General features: G+C 47.7%; 1 protein-coding gene across 2 annotated transcripts in view; it reads left to right on the top strand.

The window, feature by feature from the left end:
* The window catches only part of LOC149345769 (phosphoribosyl pyrophosphate synthase-associated protein 2), a 46,060-nt gene extending 31,909 nt beyond the window's left edge, over window positions 1-14,151 (top strand). For both annotated transcript variants that reach the window (XM_089586226.1, XM_089586225.1), the window contains 7 exons: window positions 992-1,107; window positions 4,595-4,682; window positions 5,484-5,606; window positions 6,524-6,594; window positions 8,025-8,171; window positions 10,365-10,538; window positions 12,770-14,151. In XM_089586226.1, the coding sequence (XP_089442352.1) occupies window positions 992-1,107; window positions 4,595-4,682; window positions 5,484-5,606; window positions 6,524-6,594; window positions 8,025-8,171; window positions 10,365-10,523 (704 nt within the window). In that variant the 3' untranslated portion in view covers window positions 10,524-10,538; window positions 12,770-14,151. The remainder of the gene's footprint in view (window positions 1-991; window positions 1,108-4,594; window positions 4,683-5,483; window positions 5,607-6,523; window positions 6,595-8,024; window positions 8,172-10,364; window positions 10,539-12,769) is intronic.
* The last annotated feature ends 135 nt before the right edge of the window (window positions 14,152-14,286 follow it).

The following is a 14,286-nucleotide window of genomic DNA, read 5'->3' as shown; positions in this document are numbered from 1 at the left end:
GCCTCCGAAACGGCCGCGTGTTTATGATCCTGGAAGTCATCAGCCCCACCGTTTCATGATAAAGTTCATGTAAAAAAGTTGCGCACGGTGGTCCCCGTATTGAAGTCTTAACCGTGTTACAACCGCATGATTCGTAGTGATATTTTTTTCACCGAAAAAAGCTTGAACACGAACCTGAGTAATTTCTGAACTCGGAAAAAAAAAAAAAAATCCCGATAAGATGCACCCTTGTATAGGACACACCACCAAAATTTTTGAAAAAAAGCCGCGTCTTGTAGACAGGAAAATACGGTAATTGTATTGCGAGGGATGACGTGTATGATGAAACGGAAACAATGGTGTATTTGTACTAGTCACCAACCTCTAAGCTGTGTATACCTTGGAAACCTTAGTAACATCCTTAGTAACATCGATATCTTTGGAACATGAGCGAGCCCACACGTGAGAATAACCTAAGGACGCCCAAATACTAAACGTCTCAACACCCCCTGTGCAACGTACTGCTGCTGCCTTGGTCTGTGCACTGGTCTTGTAGTACAGCCTCTGTCAAAAGTTTGGAGCCCAGGGGGTTTTCTTTTGAGCCACACTGTGGCGTTCTTAATGGATCTCCAGCGCTCCAAATTCTCTGGACGTGAGAAGATTTCTGGTGCTGCCTCCTGCAGTAGGTACGTCTTCCATGAATTCTCCTGGAGTCCCAATATAAAGCTTAGAAGTGATTCCCCTGGGCTCTAAACTTTTGACAGAGACTGTACCTGTCACGTGTCAAGGCACCATGCGCAGCTTGGCTCACATCCTGTTTGTGGTCAACAAGTTAAGCCATGTATGTCGGTCACAGCTTTGCATCTGTGAATGCTTTCAGCTACCTGTGACCCAGTTATTCCAGCATCAGCTACAGCAGAGAATGCACCTGATTCACTGTGAGGCCATAACTAGAGTAACCAGGGAAAGGGAGCGTAGTGTGTGAGCACACCCTTTCCTTCCGTTTATGCAGGGCTGACGCACATCATCACCATGGACCTGCACCAGAAGGAGGTGCAGGGCTTCTTCGACATCCCCGTCGACAACCTGCGCGCCTCCCCTTTCCTGCTCCAGTACATCACCGAATGCGTGCGTCCTGTCTCCCTCTCTCTCTTCTCCTCCTCTTCCCACTGGGCGCAGTCTTTGTGCATTTCTTGTTTCTCCTATTCTATGAAGCAAGCTGTTGGGCAAGCACCACTTAACCCTTTGAGGGTCGAATTATTTTGAAGAAAACTTTCCCAGGTGGTCAAATTACTTTATTGCGGATCTTGAATCTACAAAATGTATATAATCGAGAATAAATAGTAAAAAAAAATTAGGAACAGTACTTTGGTGACAGCATCACTCACAACTGGAAAATGTTCCATAGAATAGAATAAGCAATGGTGATAAGCAAGCTAAGAGCAGCGCCAATAAAGATAGAAATCAACTTTCGCCGCCTCTGCAAAACAGTGCCCACAAAGAGAAAACACGTTCGCGCGACTCCGTTGCGATCCCGCGGCGGAATCGAAACAGCGTAGGCGGGTTGCCACAGAGGGTGAGAATACCTTGCGAGCAACGGTGATAAGCAAGCTAAGAGCAGCGCCAATAAAGATAGAAATCAACTTTCACCGCCTCTGCAAAACAGTGCCCACAAAGAGAAAACACGTTCGCGCGACTCCGTTGCGATCCCGCGGCAGAATCGAAACAGCGTAGGCGGGTTGCCACAGAGGGTGAGAATACCTTGCGAGCAACGGTGATAAGCAAGCTAAGAGCAGCGCCAATAAAGATAGAAATCAACTTTCACCGCCTCTGCAAAACAGTGCCCACAAAGAGAAAACACGTTCGCGCGACTCCGTTGCGATCCCGCGGCAGAATCGAAACAGCGTAGGCGGGTTGCCACAGAGGGTGAGAATACCTTGCTAGCAACGGTGATAAGCAAGCTAAGAGCAGCGCCAATAAAGATAGAAATCAACTTCGGCAGCCCCTGCAAGATAGTGCTGACAAAAAGAAAACTCAAATTTCGCGCGACTCCGTTGCGATCACGCGGCGAAACCAAAACTACAAAAGGGGTGTTGCCGCAGTCTGTGCCGCCGTGCTAAAGCTAGACATAAGTTCTGCTTATCTCCGTAAGAAGGAAGCACAAAATTCAAACACTTCTTGTAAGTCCCAAGAGGTGGCAGCACCCCCCAGTGAGCACGCATTGTTCTTTTGGCGCAAAATTTCAAACGGAAGATCGAAACCGTACCCGTACTGCAAAGACCTTGCGGGACAGAAAACCGCCACCGTACATATGCGGCAAGAACCTTCAAAGGGTTAACCACTGCACCACTGTGCCAGGAGTGGAATGAGGACTACCAGTGACCTGTGAATGTAGAGTAGGGAGTGACCAATCCCACATATATGGACATCAACCCTGTAACATTATCCTGTCGCACCCTGAAGACAGAGCTTGTGTGTACCCTCAGGTTTATGATATTTTTTTTTATTGTGCTCATATACATCTTATAAAAATGACTTAATGCCACCCACATTCCTGGATGTTGTAAATGGGGAAAAACATTGCATTTTTCGTTTGCAATTTTCTCAGCAGCACATCATTTTTTTTTTTGCACAAAAAAAATGTTGATGGCATTTGCTTAGGGTAATTTATCTAACGTAGCTCCTTGTTTAGTAGAATGTAAACTTGGGTGACTGACCACGTCAAAAAGGGGGGTTAGTTGACGTTTCGGAACTGCTACGGGTTCCTTGTTCGCCATGAATAACCGGCCGATTAAGATGCAGCTTATGTAGCTTTGACCAGTCGACGTAATGATTCTGCGTAACATGATTTTGCCCTCATAACACACTCGCCCAACGGCCTGAAGTTCAGCGTGTACAGGAAGCCTACTCACTCAGGAAAGTACCTTGATTTTAAATTGGTGCACCCATTAGCCCACAAACGGTCAGTCATGGCTTCACTTGTGAACCAGGCAGTCCGCACATGTTCCGATGAGCACAGCCTCAATCAGGAACTCGAAACTATCAGAAAAGACTTGGAAAAGAGCGGCTACCCGAAGAAGTTTATTGAAAGCGTGTCCAAGTGTCAGATTGACAAGCATTCTCAGCCGGAACCCACACAAAGTGCAGCGTCGTCATTCAGACCGAAACGTGCGGCGATTCCTTACATTCCAGGCATAAGCGAAGCTCTGGCACGAGTCTTCAAGAAACACAGTGTACATATTGCCCACGTACCGACAAGCAAATTGCGCGGGGAACTTTTGAACTTGAAAGATGCTCTGCCCCGTTCAAAATTCCCGGGCAACGTCTATAAGATACCTTGTGACGATTGCAACTCCGTCTACATCGGAGAGACCGGAAATCTGTCAAGGCAGGTAAAGGAGCACCGAAATGATGTCATAAAAAACCGGACGGCGTCAAGTGTTGTGGCAGAACACGCGGAGAAAGAGGGGCATGAGATCGCTTGGGATGACGTGGAAATCGCTGATACAGAAAGAAACCTATCAGTGCGGCTGCACTTGGAATCCCTGATAATCCAATCGACGCCGAACACTGTCAACAGAACCAAGGGAAATCTTCACCTGGCTTACGCAGAATCATTACGTCGACTGGTCAAAGCTACATAAGCTGCATCTTAGTCAGCCGGTTATTCATTGTGAACAAGGAACCCGTAGCAGTTCCGAAACGTCAACGTTTTGACGTGGTCAGTGACCCAGGTTTACATTCTACTATGCCACTGCCTAACCAGATGGGATTCCGTCAAACCCTGGATTACAGCTCCTTGTTTCTGTGGATATTAATTCAAAAGCATTACGTGGCCTCACCTTCCAGGTCATGCTCGCAAAAAAGTGTCCACAAGAAACTGCACCATGTGATGTCACGAGCAGACAGGTCATGTGGTGATGTAAATTAATTGGCTCTAATTGACATGTCTAATTAATTTGATTAGGCAAACACCAAGTTTTAATAGTATAATTAGTGGTGGCATCATATGAGTGTGACGTCGTACTAAGTCACGTGACACCAATGTACTAATTTGATGTCATACCAGGTCACATGACAACGACGCAATGTGACGTCACACCAAGTCACCTGACTGTAACATAATACCTAGTCATATGACAACGATGTAATATGACATACCGAGTCCATACCCACCCCGCATTCCATGAAGGTGTCGATGAAATCCCAGCTATGGCTGATCTCAATGTGGTGGCAGCATTGGTGACTGCATTTGCATCAGAAATTTGAGCAACCGTTTGTCCCACAACATTTCTCGGGGGGTGGCATAGCATTTCTCTTTGCACATGGCCTACCTATTTTGGTCAAGCTGGAGGCTAGCTTGTGACGGGTTCGGACCGAGGACATGTGCACCTTCAGTTGCATGGCACGGTTGAGGTGTCCACCGGGATATGGAGATGTGAGAGCCACTGCACCCTTTTCTTTCCTCAAAATGCATGCTTTCGCATTCCTGCATGTAAGCAGACTTAAGTGCTCTCGGAATTTTTTTGCTTTATTATGTACCCTTATCCCCTTTCATTGTGTCATGATGCTTCATTCACACCAAGTGCTGATCGGCAGGAGTGTAATTGTGCAGATCCCGGACTACAGGAATGCTGTCATCGTTGCCCGGAACCCATCCACAGCGAACAAGGCCACATCGTACGCCGAGCGCTTAAGGCTGGGTCAGTACTGCGTCTCTGCTGGCAGCCATTTCTTTGACAGTTGACCGAGGTATACACCTTGGGGAGCGGTGTGTGGAACTTGTCAGAGTGATCAGAAATGGGAAATGTACAAGGGCTGTACAAATGTAGGCCATGTCACTGTTGACCCGATTATTTTGTGGGCCTTTCTAGGGGAACATCTCACGCTTGTCAGATGAATTGTCGTGCTCCTTGGTGCTCGTAGTATGGACTGCCAGCAAGTGGCTGAAGTCCTTCACAGGGGCATTGTCAGGGTGCACTTTTAATGCGGTAGCAGCATTTAGGTTGTCGTCTCGCAAAAGATTTCCGGCTTCTTTGTCACGAAATTCCTTGATTGGCTGAATGGGTCGTGACGTCATCGACACCATGTGACCACCAGTGGGCCAGTCATAGATCACCACTGTATTTAAAAATCTGAGGACCTCCCAAAATTGGAAGTTGGCCCACACCCCCCAAATTCCAAAGGACCCTCAAAAATTTGGAAGTAAGCACACTTCAAAAAATGGATTATTGCAGAATAGTGGGATGGGATTAGCATAATTCCTTACGGTATTCCTATGAAAGGTGCTTCAATATTCTAGAAGATGATGACTCAAGCATACCTTGTAAGGGACCAGTTCCAACTGGAGCTTTGGTGGGAAAATCGCGAGAACATTGGACACTCAGTGTAGAAACCGTAGCAGGCAATGTAAATGCTCATCACTTTGCCGTTGTGAGGGTGGTGCAGCCTTGGAGAGGGGGTTCCGCAGGGAAGCCAGCCTGTGTGTTCTCCCCCGGGTGCAGGCATAGCCGTCATCCATGGAGAGCAGAAGGAGTCCGAGTCGGACATGGTGGACGGCCGCTACTCGCCCCCCACGGTGCACTCGCTGGCCCGCACCATGGAGGTGGGACTCGACATCATGCCCGGTGAGTGGTGCAGCAACCCCCCCCTTCCATGTAACCCCCCTCCGTATAACTTCAGTGTAAAACAGCACAAAATGCGAGGGACATCGGATGTCCTGTATCCTCGTCTGTCCCTCGTCTTTTGCGCTTTTTACAATGAATCTGTACTACCTAGCCCAACTCAACGTTTTGTTAGCATACAAGTTGTCATCACCTGGAAGGGCTTGGCTGTGGGCTAGTGGATACTGTAGAGACTGCAACATGGTGCGAAAAATGCGGTGGCGAGTTGTTGGAAAGACAGGGACGATATTAGCTTACAAAGTAACGAAATGGACGCCCGCTGTACATAACCTTGCTAACTGATGTCAGCCCATCTTTCTAGTTGTCCACTGCCTCACACATCTGTACTCTCTCATTGTGCTGCTGTAACATGGAGGCTGTTTTTGTTATTTAGAGATTGAAAAAATTATAGAAGGGCACTTTAACTTATGTGAGAGTAATGCAAGGGCATTGGAATTCTATTCCTATTCTATTCCTATTGTATTCTAATTTTATTCTAGCCACCGCTGTGGCTCAGCGGTTATAGTGCTCAGCTGCTGACCCGAAAGATACGGGTTTCATCCCGGCCTAGCCAGTTGCATTTCGATGGAGGCGAAATTCCAGAGGCCCGTGTACTGTGCGATGTCAGTGCACGTTAAGGAACCCCAGGGGGTCAGAATTATCTGGATCCTTCCACTACGGCGTCCCTCCTAGCATGAGTTGCCTCAGGAGTTTAAACCCTGTAAAGCAATCTAATTGTATTCTAATTCGATTCTACTGCAGTTGTATTGGTAGACCATGTTCCCGAGTGTGTTTCGAGGCAGGGTAGGTCCAGATTCTTTTTGTCTTTGGGGTTGTGTGCGCGAGTTCTGACACGCGGCCGTGTTCATCTGTCTTCGCAGTTCCTGCGGCCAAGGAGAAGCCACCCATCTACGTGGTGGGGGATGTGGGTGGCCGCATCGCCATCATGGTGGTGAGTCTCCCCCCCATTGCCCTGGCTAGGCTCACTACCTTTAGCTGTGGGATAGAAGTTCTTGGCAGGATTGAGCTTAACCCCTTGGGCCACAAGCACAGTGTGGTGTTGAATAAGCTAGTCATAGACATGCTTTGATCATTATTACGCATTATTTACCGCGCGACATTATAAAAAGAGCCATTGTTCGCCCAGTGCTTGTCCCTTAATCCATGGTGGCTGTGACATTGGTCACAAGCACTCGTGGTGACAATCACAGTTGCAAGCAAAACTGTCGACAAGTGACTGTGTAATTTTTAACGCAATGTGGGCTGAGGGTGACTGGTTTCTATGTTCCATTTCACACTTGGCACAGGCAGCACTGCCTAGGCTAGCATGCCTGTTCATGTTGGCTACATTTGCATCCAAAAAGTAGAGGAGTGCCTTCAGTGTAGACTACAGTAGGAGGGCACAAAAACCGGATCTCTGGCTACCTTGTCACACCAGGTGCCATATGTAGTAGATTCTAAGCCCCCGACCCTTTCTTTTTTTCATGATTGCGATGCCCAAAGTAGACTCCAGAAATATGGAATGGCCTCTTCCCCCCTTTCCACAGCGATATCTCATGGGGAGCGAGGAATACCCAATTTGGTGGCGTAATGAACTCGCTCACATGTGGAACCCACCCTGCACTTTTTGCTATTGAGAATTTACTTCTTTCAGCAATGGCCTTTCTTAATGCGTTCCTCAGTTTTGCGCCATCGTATCAAGACGCTGCACGGTGATAACATCATGGCATGTTTATCTTTTGACGGGAGCTCCTGCAGGGGTGGCGCATTCTGTGAACGTGGCAGAGCACCAAGTCTCTGTGCACCCTAAACAGGTGCACCAGGGGTGGTTGCTTACTCAGCTACAGAGTGAGGAAGCGGGCTTGGCTCTGCTGTCTTCTTCTTCGCGATATCATCATCATCATCAGCCTGACTACGCCCACTGGAAGGCAAAGGCCTCTCCCATGTCTCTCCAATTGACCCTGTCCTGCGCCAGCCGTGGCCACCCAATCCCCTCAAACTTCCCAATCTCATCCCCCCCCCCAACTTTCTGCCGTCCCCTGCTACGTTTGCTTTCTCTTGGAATCCACTCCGTTACCCTTAATAAGGACCAGCAGTTAGCTTGCTTCACGATATAAGGTGCTGCTTAGATCTGCGTACAAACTGTTTCTTGCCAAATCTTTCTGCAAAAAGAAGGTGGGGGTGCTTAGAGTTGCAAAAATACGGCAGCCATTGCCATGGCAAACTGCAGTTAGTGTGGTTCTCAGTGGCTAGCGTGGTGTAGTGCAGGAGTGGTGTGAGGGACATTGCTGTGTGGGCACAGTTTCCGCATACTAGTTGCACACCAAGTTCAGGGTGCCTGGCAAGCCAGAGTGAGAAGGGTGTTTTCCCTCTCCCCACCAGGATGACATGGTGGACGATGTGCACTCATTTGTGGTGGCCGCGGAGGTGCTCAAGGAGCGCGGGGCGTACAAGATCTACGTGCTGGCCACCCACGGCCTCCTCTCCAACGATGCGCCCCAGCTCATCGACAACTCCCCCATCGACGAGGTGGGTATTATCCCCTCTGGGTACCCGACACTTTCCTGTGCTGTCTCCACACCCCGCACGCAGCTCCTGGGTCTGCCATGTCTTAATATACCGTATACACTCGTGTAAGGGCTGCACCCTCGACTTGGCGCAGCCAGTAATTCTGAAATAAAAGGCAGCTAAAAGAGTTGCTTTATGTGGCTGTAATTCTGGCCATGTGATATGTTAGACTGGGAGCTGGTAGACGATAAGTGCCTGCAATGACCGCACATGCATTGTCCAGCTTTGTCCAAGCCAACTTTACGAGCTGAAAAATGAGTCTTCTTGACATAAAATATTTCAAACTGCATTGCCAGTAAAGGAAATTTAATAACTGGACTCGGCTTCTAAGTAGGCGGCCTTCAATTTCGTAATATAATGTTGGCCTTCGAAATAAAAAGTAAAAAAGTTGATTTACCACTGAGGTCTATTACGTGCCTGCCTTTCTGTACAATCCACTTGCACGGGCGACGCTGATATATCTTTCGCAGGGTTTAAATTAACTGTCTGTGAACAGTTAAAAGAAACACCGGGTATGGCGTGCACTTACTTGGTTGGTGACTGTCAGACTGGAGGCAGTGGAAATTTGTTGGCAGGTTCTACAGCTCATTGTCATCATCAGGAGGTTTGTCAATGAGGGTCAAGCAAGAGGCAGCCTTCCACAATTTCTCTGAGGCTTATTAGAACGGCATCCCTTGTGCAAATATTCTGCGGTTGCAGCCCAACTGGAATGTCTGCAGGAGCAGCCACTCTGGGCAGAGAACAGACATTGTAGATTATTTGAACAGCGCTCAGGAGGGGGCTTGAGGAGAGTAACGGGGCACTGACTTGCAACTGATTTTACTGTGGCTCTGCATATCTTGTGCACTGTGTGGCAAACAGTCTCGGGAACCCAGGTCTCTGTGCTGTTCCAAAGATGTTGAGCCAACTTGGCCAAGCGTCCCCTTTGTCCGGACCTTAGAGCAGGGATCTCGACAGCCTCGGAAAACCCCAGGGGACTCCCAGCGGGGGTTCCTTCCTGGCTGACGCAGATGCGGAAACGAGCGCACAATCGCATTGGCTCCTTTAGGGTGCACTGAAGAGGAATCTGAACCCGTTTTTTTTGCCGCGGGAACTCAATCTACACGTTCCCAGCATTCTTGGAAACTTCGATACATTCCCTGTGCGGCCGATTTCCCTAATTAAATCCAATTAATGTCCGGATCCCGGCTTTATTTTTTTTTGGATTCCCCGCATACGGTGGGAGGAGTCGACCAATGCATGGAGTGCCTTTCAGGCAGTCACGTGGTGACTTCGCTTTCGCTTTTATTTTGCTTCTTTTAGGTTTCCATGAATAAATAGCTCTATTCAGAGACTACATAGCTGTAAATTAGGCCCACGGGAATAAAGATACGCGTGGACTCTGCTTCTACCGATCGCTACGTATCACTCCGCCGATGGCAGAGCGGCAAGTAGCCACAGGACTGGCTGAGGGGTTGGTCAACTCCTCCCACCGTCTGCGGGGAATTCAAAAAGTGAAGGCGGAAGCCGGGATGTTTAATTGGATTTAAATTAGGGAAATCGGCTGCACAGGGCAATAATTCCAAATTTCCGAGGATGCTCGGAACGTGTAGATTGAGTTCCAGCAAAGTACAAGTTCATTCCTCTTCAGTGCACCTTTGAGAAATGCCGGAATTCAGTTTAGTACTACTGGTTGTGTGGCAAGACAGCCTGCTACAAGCATTTGCAAAACAAGCTGAATCCCAAATTAGGTGGAATTTTTTAAAATATTGTTTTTTTCCTCCATAATATGGGAACTAGTTGAGATATACTGAAACTAATCATATGTTTGAAAACAGGAAGGTTAAATGCATAGCACCTAATTTCATTGAGATACCTTTAAAAGTAAAGATTTTCATTATAAGACCAGCACCTCCCCTTAAATTGGGTACATGGAAAGGAGGTGGTTGAGGAATGCATGGATTTAGCAACACTCGCTGTTGATCTAGTTGGTTTGCCGTACTGATGAACCAGCACAGGTAACGGAATTACAAAAACTACGGAACTTCTGCTTTTGTTCTTTTCATAGAACGTGGCTCAAAAAATGAAGTGAGCATCTGTCGTCTGTGTGGCATGTATTTATATTCCTTTCCTGTTTTGAGTGGTGAAATCGTCTTGGGCTCTGTGTGTCTGCAGGTGGTGGTGACCAACACGGTGCCCCACGAGGTGCAGAAGATGCAGTGCCACAAGATCAAGACGGTGGACATCAGCGTGCTGCTGTCGGAGGCCATCCGCCGCATCCACCACAAGGAGTCCATGTCCTACCTCTTCCGAAATGTCACCCTGGAGGACTGATCCTCTCCTCCTCAGGTGCAGTCCCCCCCCCCCCCCCCCCCCTCCGCTGTGCTTGTGTCATCATCATCATCATCAGCCTGACTACGCCTCCACTGCAGGGCAAAGGCCATGTCTCTCCAATTGACCCTGTCCTTCTTTGCAAAGCAGTTGTGGCCACCGTATCCCCGCAAACTTCCTAATCTCATCCTCTGCCTACCTAACTTTCTGCCGTCCCCTGCTATGCTTGCCTTCTCTGGGAATCCACTCCGTTACCCTTAAAAGGACCAGCGGTTGTCTTGCCTTCGCATTACATGCCCTGCCCAAGCCCACTTGTCCCTCTTGATTTCAACTGGGATGTCATTAACCCGAGTTTGTTCTCTCACCCACTCCGCCCTCTTCCGATCTCTTAACGTTGCACCTTTCATTTTTCTTTCCATGGCTCGCTGCGTTGTCCTTAACTTAAGCTGAACCCTCTTTGTTAGCCTCCACGCTTCTGCCGCAGTTCTTGTGTAGGGGAAAATTGACTTGGGTTCCGGTATGGGCCCCCTGTGCTGTCTCCAGTGTAACTACTCGGCTTAGCATAGATTCACTACGAATTGCAGAAGCATCTAAACTGGGGCACATTTTTATTCATGCCCGATACCTTGTCTCCACCTGCTGTCATCATTCTGTGTGCACCAAGAACCACTTTCAGGGTGCAGAGACCGGAAGCGGGCGGAGTGGGTGAGGGAACAAACATGCGGGTTAATGACATCCTGGTCGAAATCAAGAGGAAGAAGTGGGCTTGGGCAGGGCATGTAATGCGAAGGCAAGATAACCGCTGGTCCCTAAGGGTAACGGAGTGGATTCCAAGAGATGGAAAGCGTAGCAGGGGGCGGCAGAAAGTTAGATGGGCGGATGAGATTAAGAAGTTTGCGGGGACACGGTGGCCACAACTGGCAAAGGACAGGGTTAACTTGGAGAGTCATGGGAGAGGCCTTTGCCCTGCAGTGGGCGTAGTCAGGCTGATGATGATGTTGATGGCAACCAAGGTTCGTAAATGCCATCGCCATGGCTCGCACACCATGCATAATTGTGCAAGTTATGCACAGTGGCCGCCAGCTGCTGACGCCAGGCTGCTTCGAGGCATGAGCACTACTGAGAACAATGAGAACAACACTGATTGAGATCCAGTGTGAGCAATGTCCAAGCTGAACTTGTAGAAACAGCGTGAGGAAAACAGGAAGGATGAACAAAAGCCTTGCTAAGGTGCTTTTATCATCTTTTTTTTTTGTAGTTCTACGCAGCCTTTTTGTTGTTGTTTTGTCATTGGCTAGTTTATCAGTTATTTCTCACCTTTTCGAGCCTTGTGTCTGCTTCATGTGAACCAAGCAGTTTGTATGGCCTATCTCTGTTTGTGATAGATTCTTTTTGCCCATGGGTGGTGGCTGTGGCTTTAGATGCGCAATTTCTTGGCCGAATAAATGAGTTGGTTGGGGTCCATGGGTGCAGTTAAGAGGGAGCGCAATGCTCTGAACTCTGCACTAATGTGGGTGGCCAGAGCCACAAAACGTGTGGCGTGTCGAACATAGTACGCATCCTCTCAGGATGCACTGCATGACGAGGTCCATGCCAACACATTTCTCGCACCATAAAAACCATCCTTGCCCACCCATGCATGGCAACAGCATTCAAAGCAACAATCGCAAGAGCACAAAATGGGACAGGTAACGCCCATCATCCACATTACTGTGGGTCTAATTGCCAATAATTTTTATGTGTTAGCATTAAAAGGTTGTGTGCAACGGAAACGGCTTCTGCCACCTATGTCAGTAGCCAGTGATAGGTGGCTCACCTGCCTGTCGAGCTATGAACGAACCTAGTATACAAATAGTGTAGTGTAGGGTAGTGTGGCGTATTGTGCTGCCTCTTTAACAGGTTAACAGGGTTAACAGGAGGTTAACACACCTTTCGTGTGTTAACCTGAGATACAACGAAACCTTACTGTGCCACCTCGAGTATTACTGACCTTAGTATGCCACTTTGGATATAGCAAACTTTCGCGTCTGGACCTTGGATGCCACAAATTTGGTGTGTTGACAAACCTAAGTGCACCACCTTGGATGTGACAAACTTTAGTGCATCAACCTTGGATCTTATAACAAACATCTGGCTGCTAACGCATTCAAATAATCCTCCGAGGATTGCCTAACTTTTCTTTCTTTGGAAAGGCGTGTTCTTGATTCGCCACCAGCAGGGTGATATTGATTCACTCCTCTCTCTTTCAGGCCTCTCAGATCCTGCACCAAACTTCTACTGTTCCAATGGGCACACCAACTGATTGTCATCCAAGGCAGCAGAACTGTCAAACTGTCCCGTATCTGTGTCACTGCTTTTACACTTCAGTTGCCTCTTCCCTTTGCTTTGTTTGTTTAATGCCAATATCGAGACGTGTGAACTTGTCTTGGATCATAATATCTGCTAACGTAGTAACGGCCGCATTCATCCCGTGTTTGCCCACAAAATGTGGGCATCATGCTGTGGCACACAATTCTGGAAATATTAGATATGATCTCCCCTGTGCTTCTGTCTTACTCTTGATATTATTGTCATTCACAGTGCTCTTATTATGAAGAAGGTCCGGAAATTCAACCCAAGAGCTGTTCACCAGCATGAAGTGCGTAATCTACTGAAGGAGTTGGCGATGTTTACTTTGTGGGACTTAGTTAGCAGCTGATGCATAACTGACCTTTCTAAACTGCATTACCAGGTCGTAAACACGCCTGGGTGATTTTTTTTTTGGATGCTGAAAATACCTGAAACCAAGGAAGGCAGAATATTTGTTTACACACTTGCACTGTGTTTGCACATGATCGCACAGCTTTCTCTCGTACTGCAGGTTCTCCTGCATGTTGTTAAAGGGTACGGGTACAAGTGTGGGGGTAATTTTACTTTTTTTGCTTATGCCGTAGAATGTGTGAGTCTTGTTTTGCATACAGCATAACCCTGTGCCGTCTGATCTGACAGCTACACTCTTTGGTGGGAGTGCTTGCCTGCTTTGTCAAGCTTGACCTATCGCACAAAGGCAACGTGGCAGAGCCAAGCTCCTGCTTCTATCAAGAGTGATGAGCATCATGATACAGCAGTGAATATACCTAAACATAACGCACTTCTTTTTTGCACAGTGTCATCACCTGAGGAATGTTTTGGCTGAGCAGCTTTCACTGTGGTGTGCAGCTTCTAACAGAGGAAAGATGTGCTTGCTTGATGCGTCAAGAGATGCCTCTAACACGCAGTCCAGCACATCAAAAGAGCTGTGTTTTAAGGAAGAATGTTTTGTGCTGCTGGGACTTCAGTATAGTTTTGTTGTAGAAGTATATTTTTGGAAGTTTGGCTTACCTAGGTGGGTTCTGTTTGTTTTTCTTTTCTTGGTTTATTGGATTCAAGACATGCTTGTTTTAGTGGTGTCGTTTTTGCCAGTGAGTTTCGTAGCCGAGTGTGTGTGTCAGCATTTTAGTCATTATCTGCTGCGTAGAAGAGAGCATATTTTTAAAGCACCTGCCACAGTTGTTGGCCAAGTATTTTCCCTCTTGTTTTTTTCTAATCTGAGAAAATGTCTCTGCCCATTTGGCAGCTGGCCCGTTGTCAATAAAAGACTTCCAACTTGTTAGCTGCCTTGGTCTTCTTGCCAGCGGTGCGGGATAAGACGCTCCTGACTGAAAAATATTGGGGAGAAGTTAGACACCTGTCTGAGGATTGTACCTCTTACAGTCTTACTGTCTTGCCTCTTGTTGTGATTGTTAGG

The sequence above is a fragment of the Amblyomma mixtum genome, chromosome 4 (genome assembly GCF_055824585.1).
Source record: "Amblyomma mixtum isolate Tamu chromosome 4, ASM5582458v1, whole genome shotgun sequence".
Classification (NCBI taxonomy): domain Eukaryota; kingdom Metazoa; phylum Arthropoda; class Arachnida; order Ixodida; family Ixodidae; genus Amblyomma; species Amblyomma mixtum.
The sequence above is the reverse complement of the archived record's forward strand: the minus strand, read 5'-3'. Positions and strand labels throughout refer to the sequence as shown.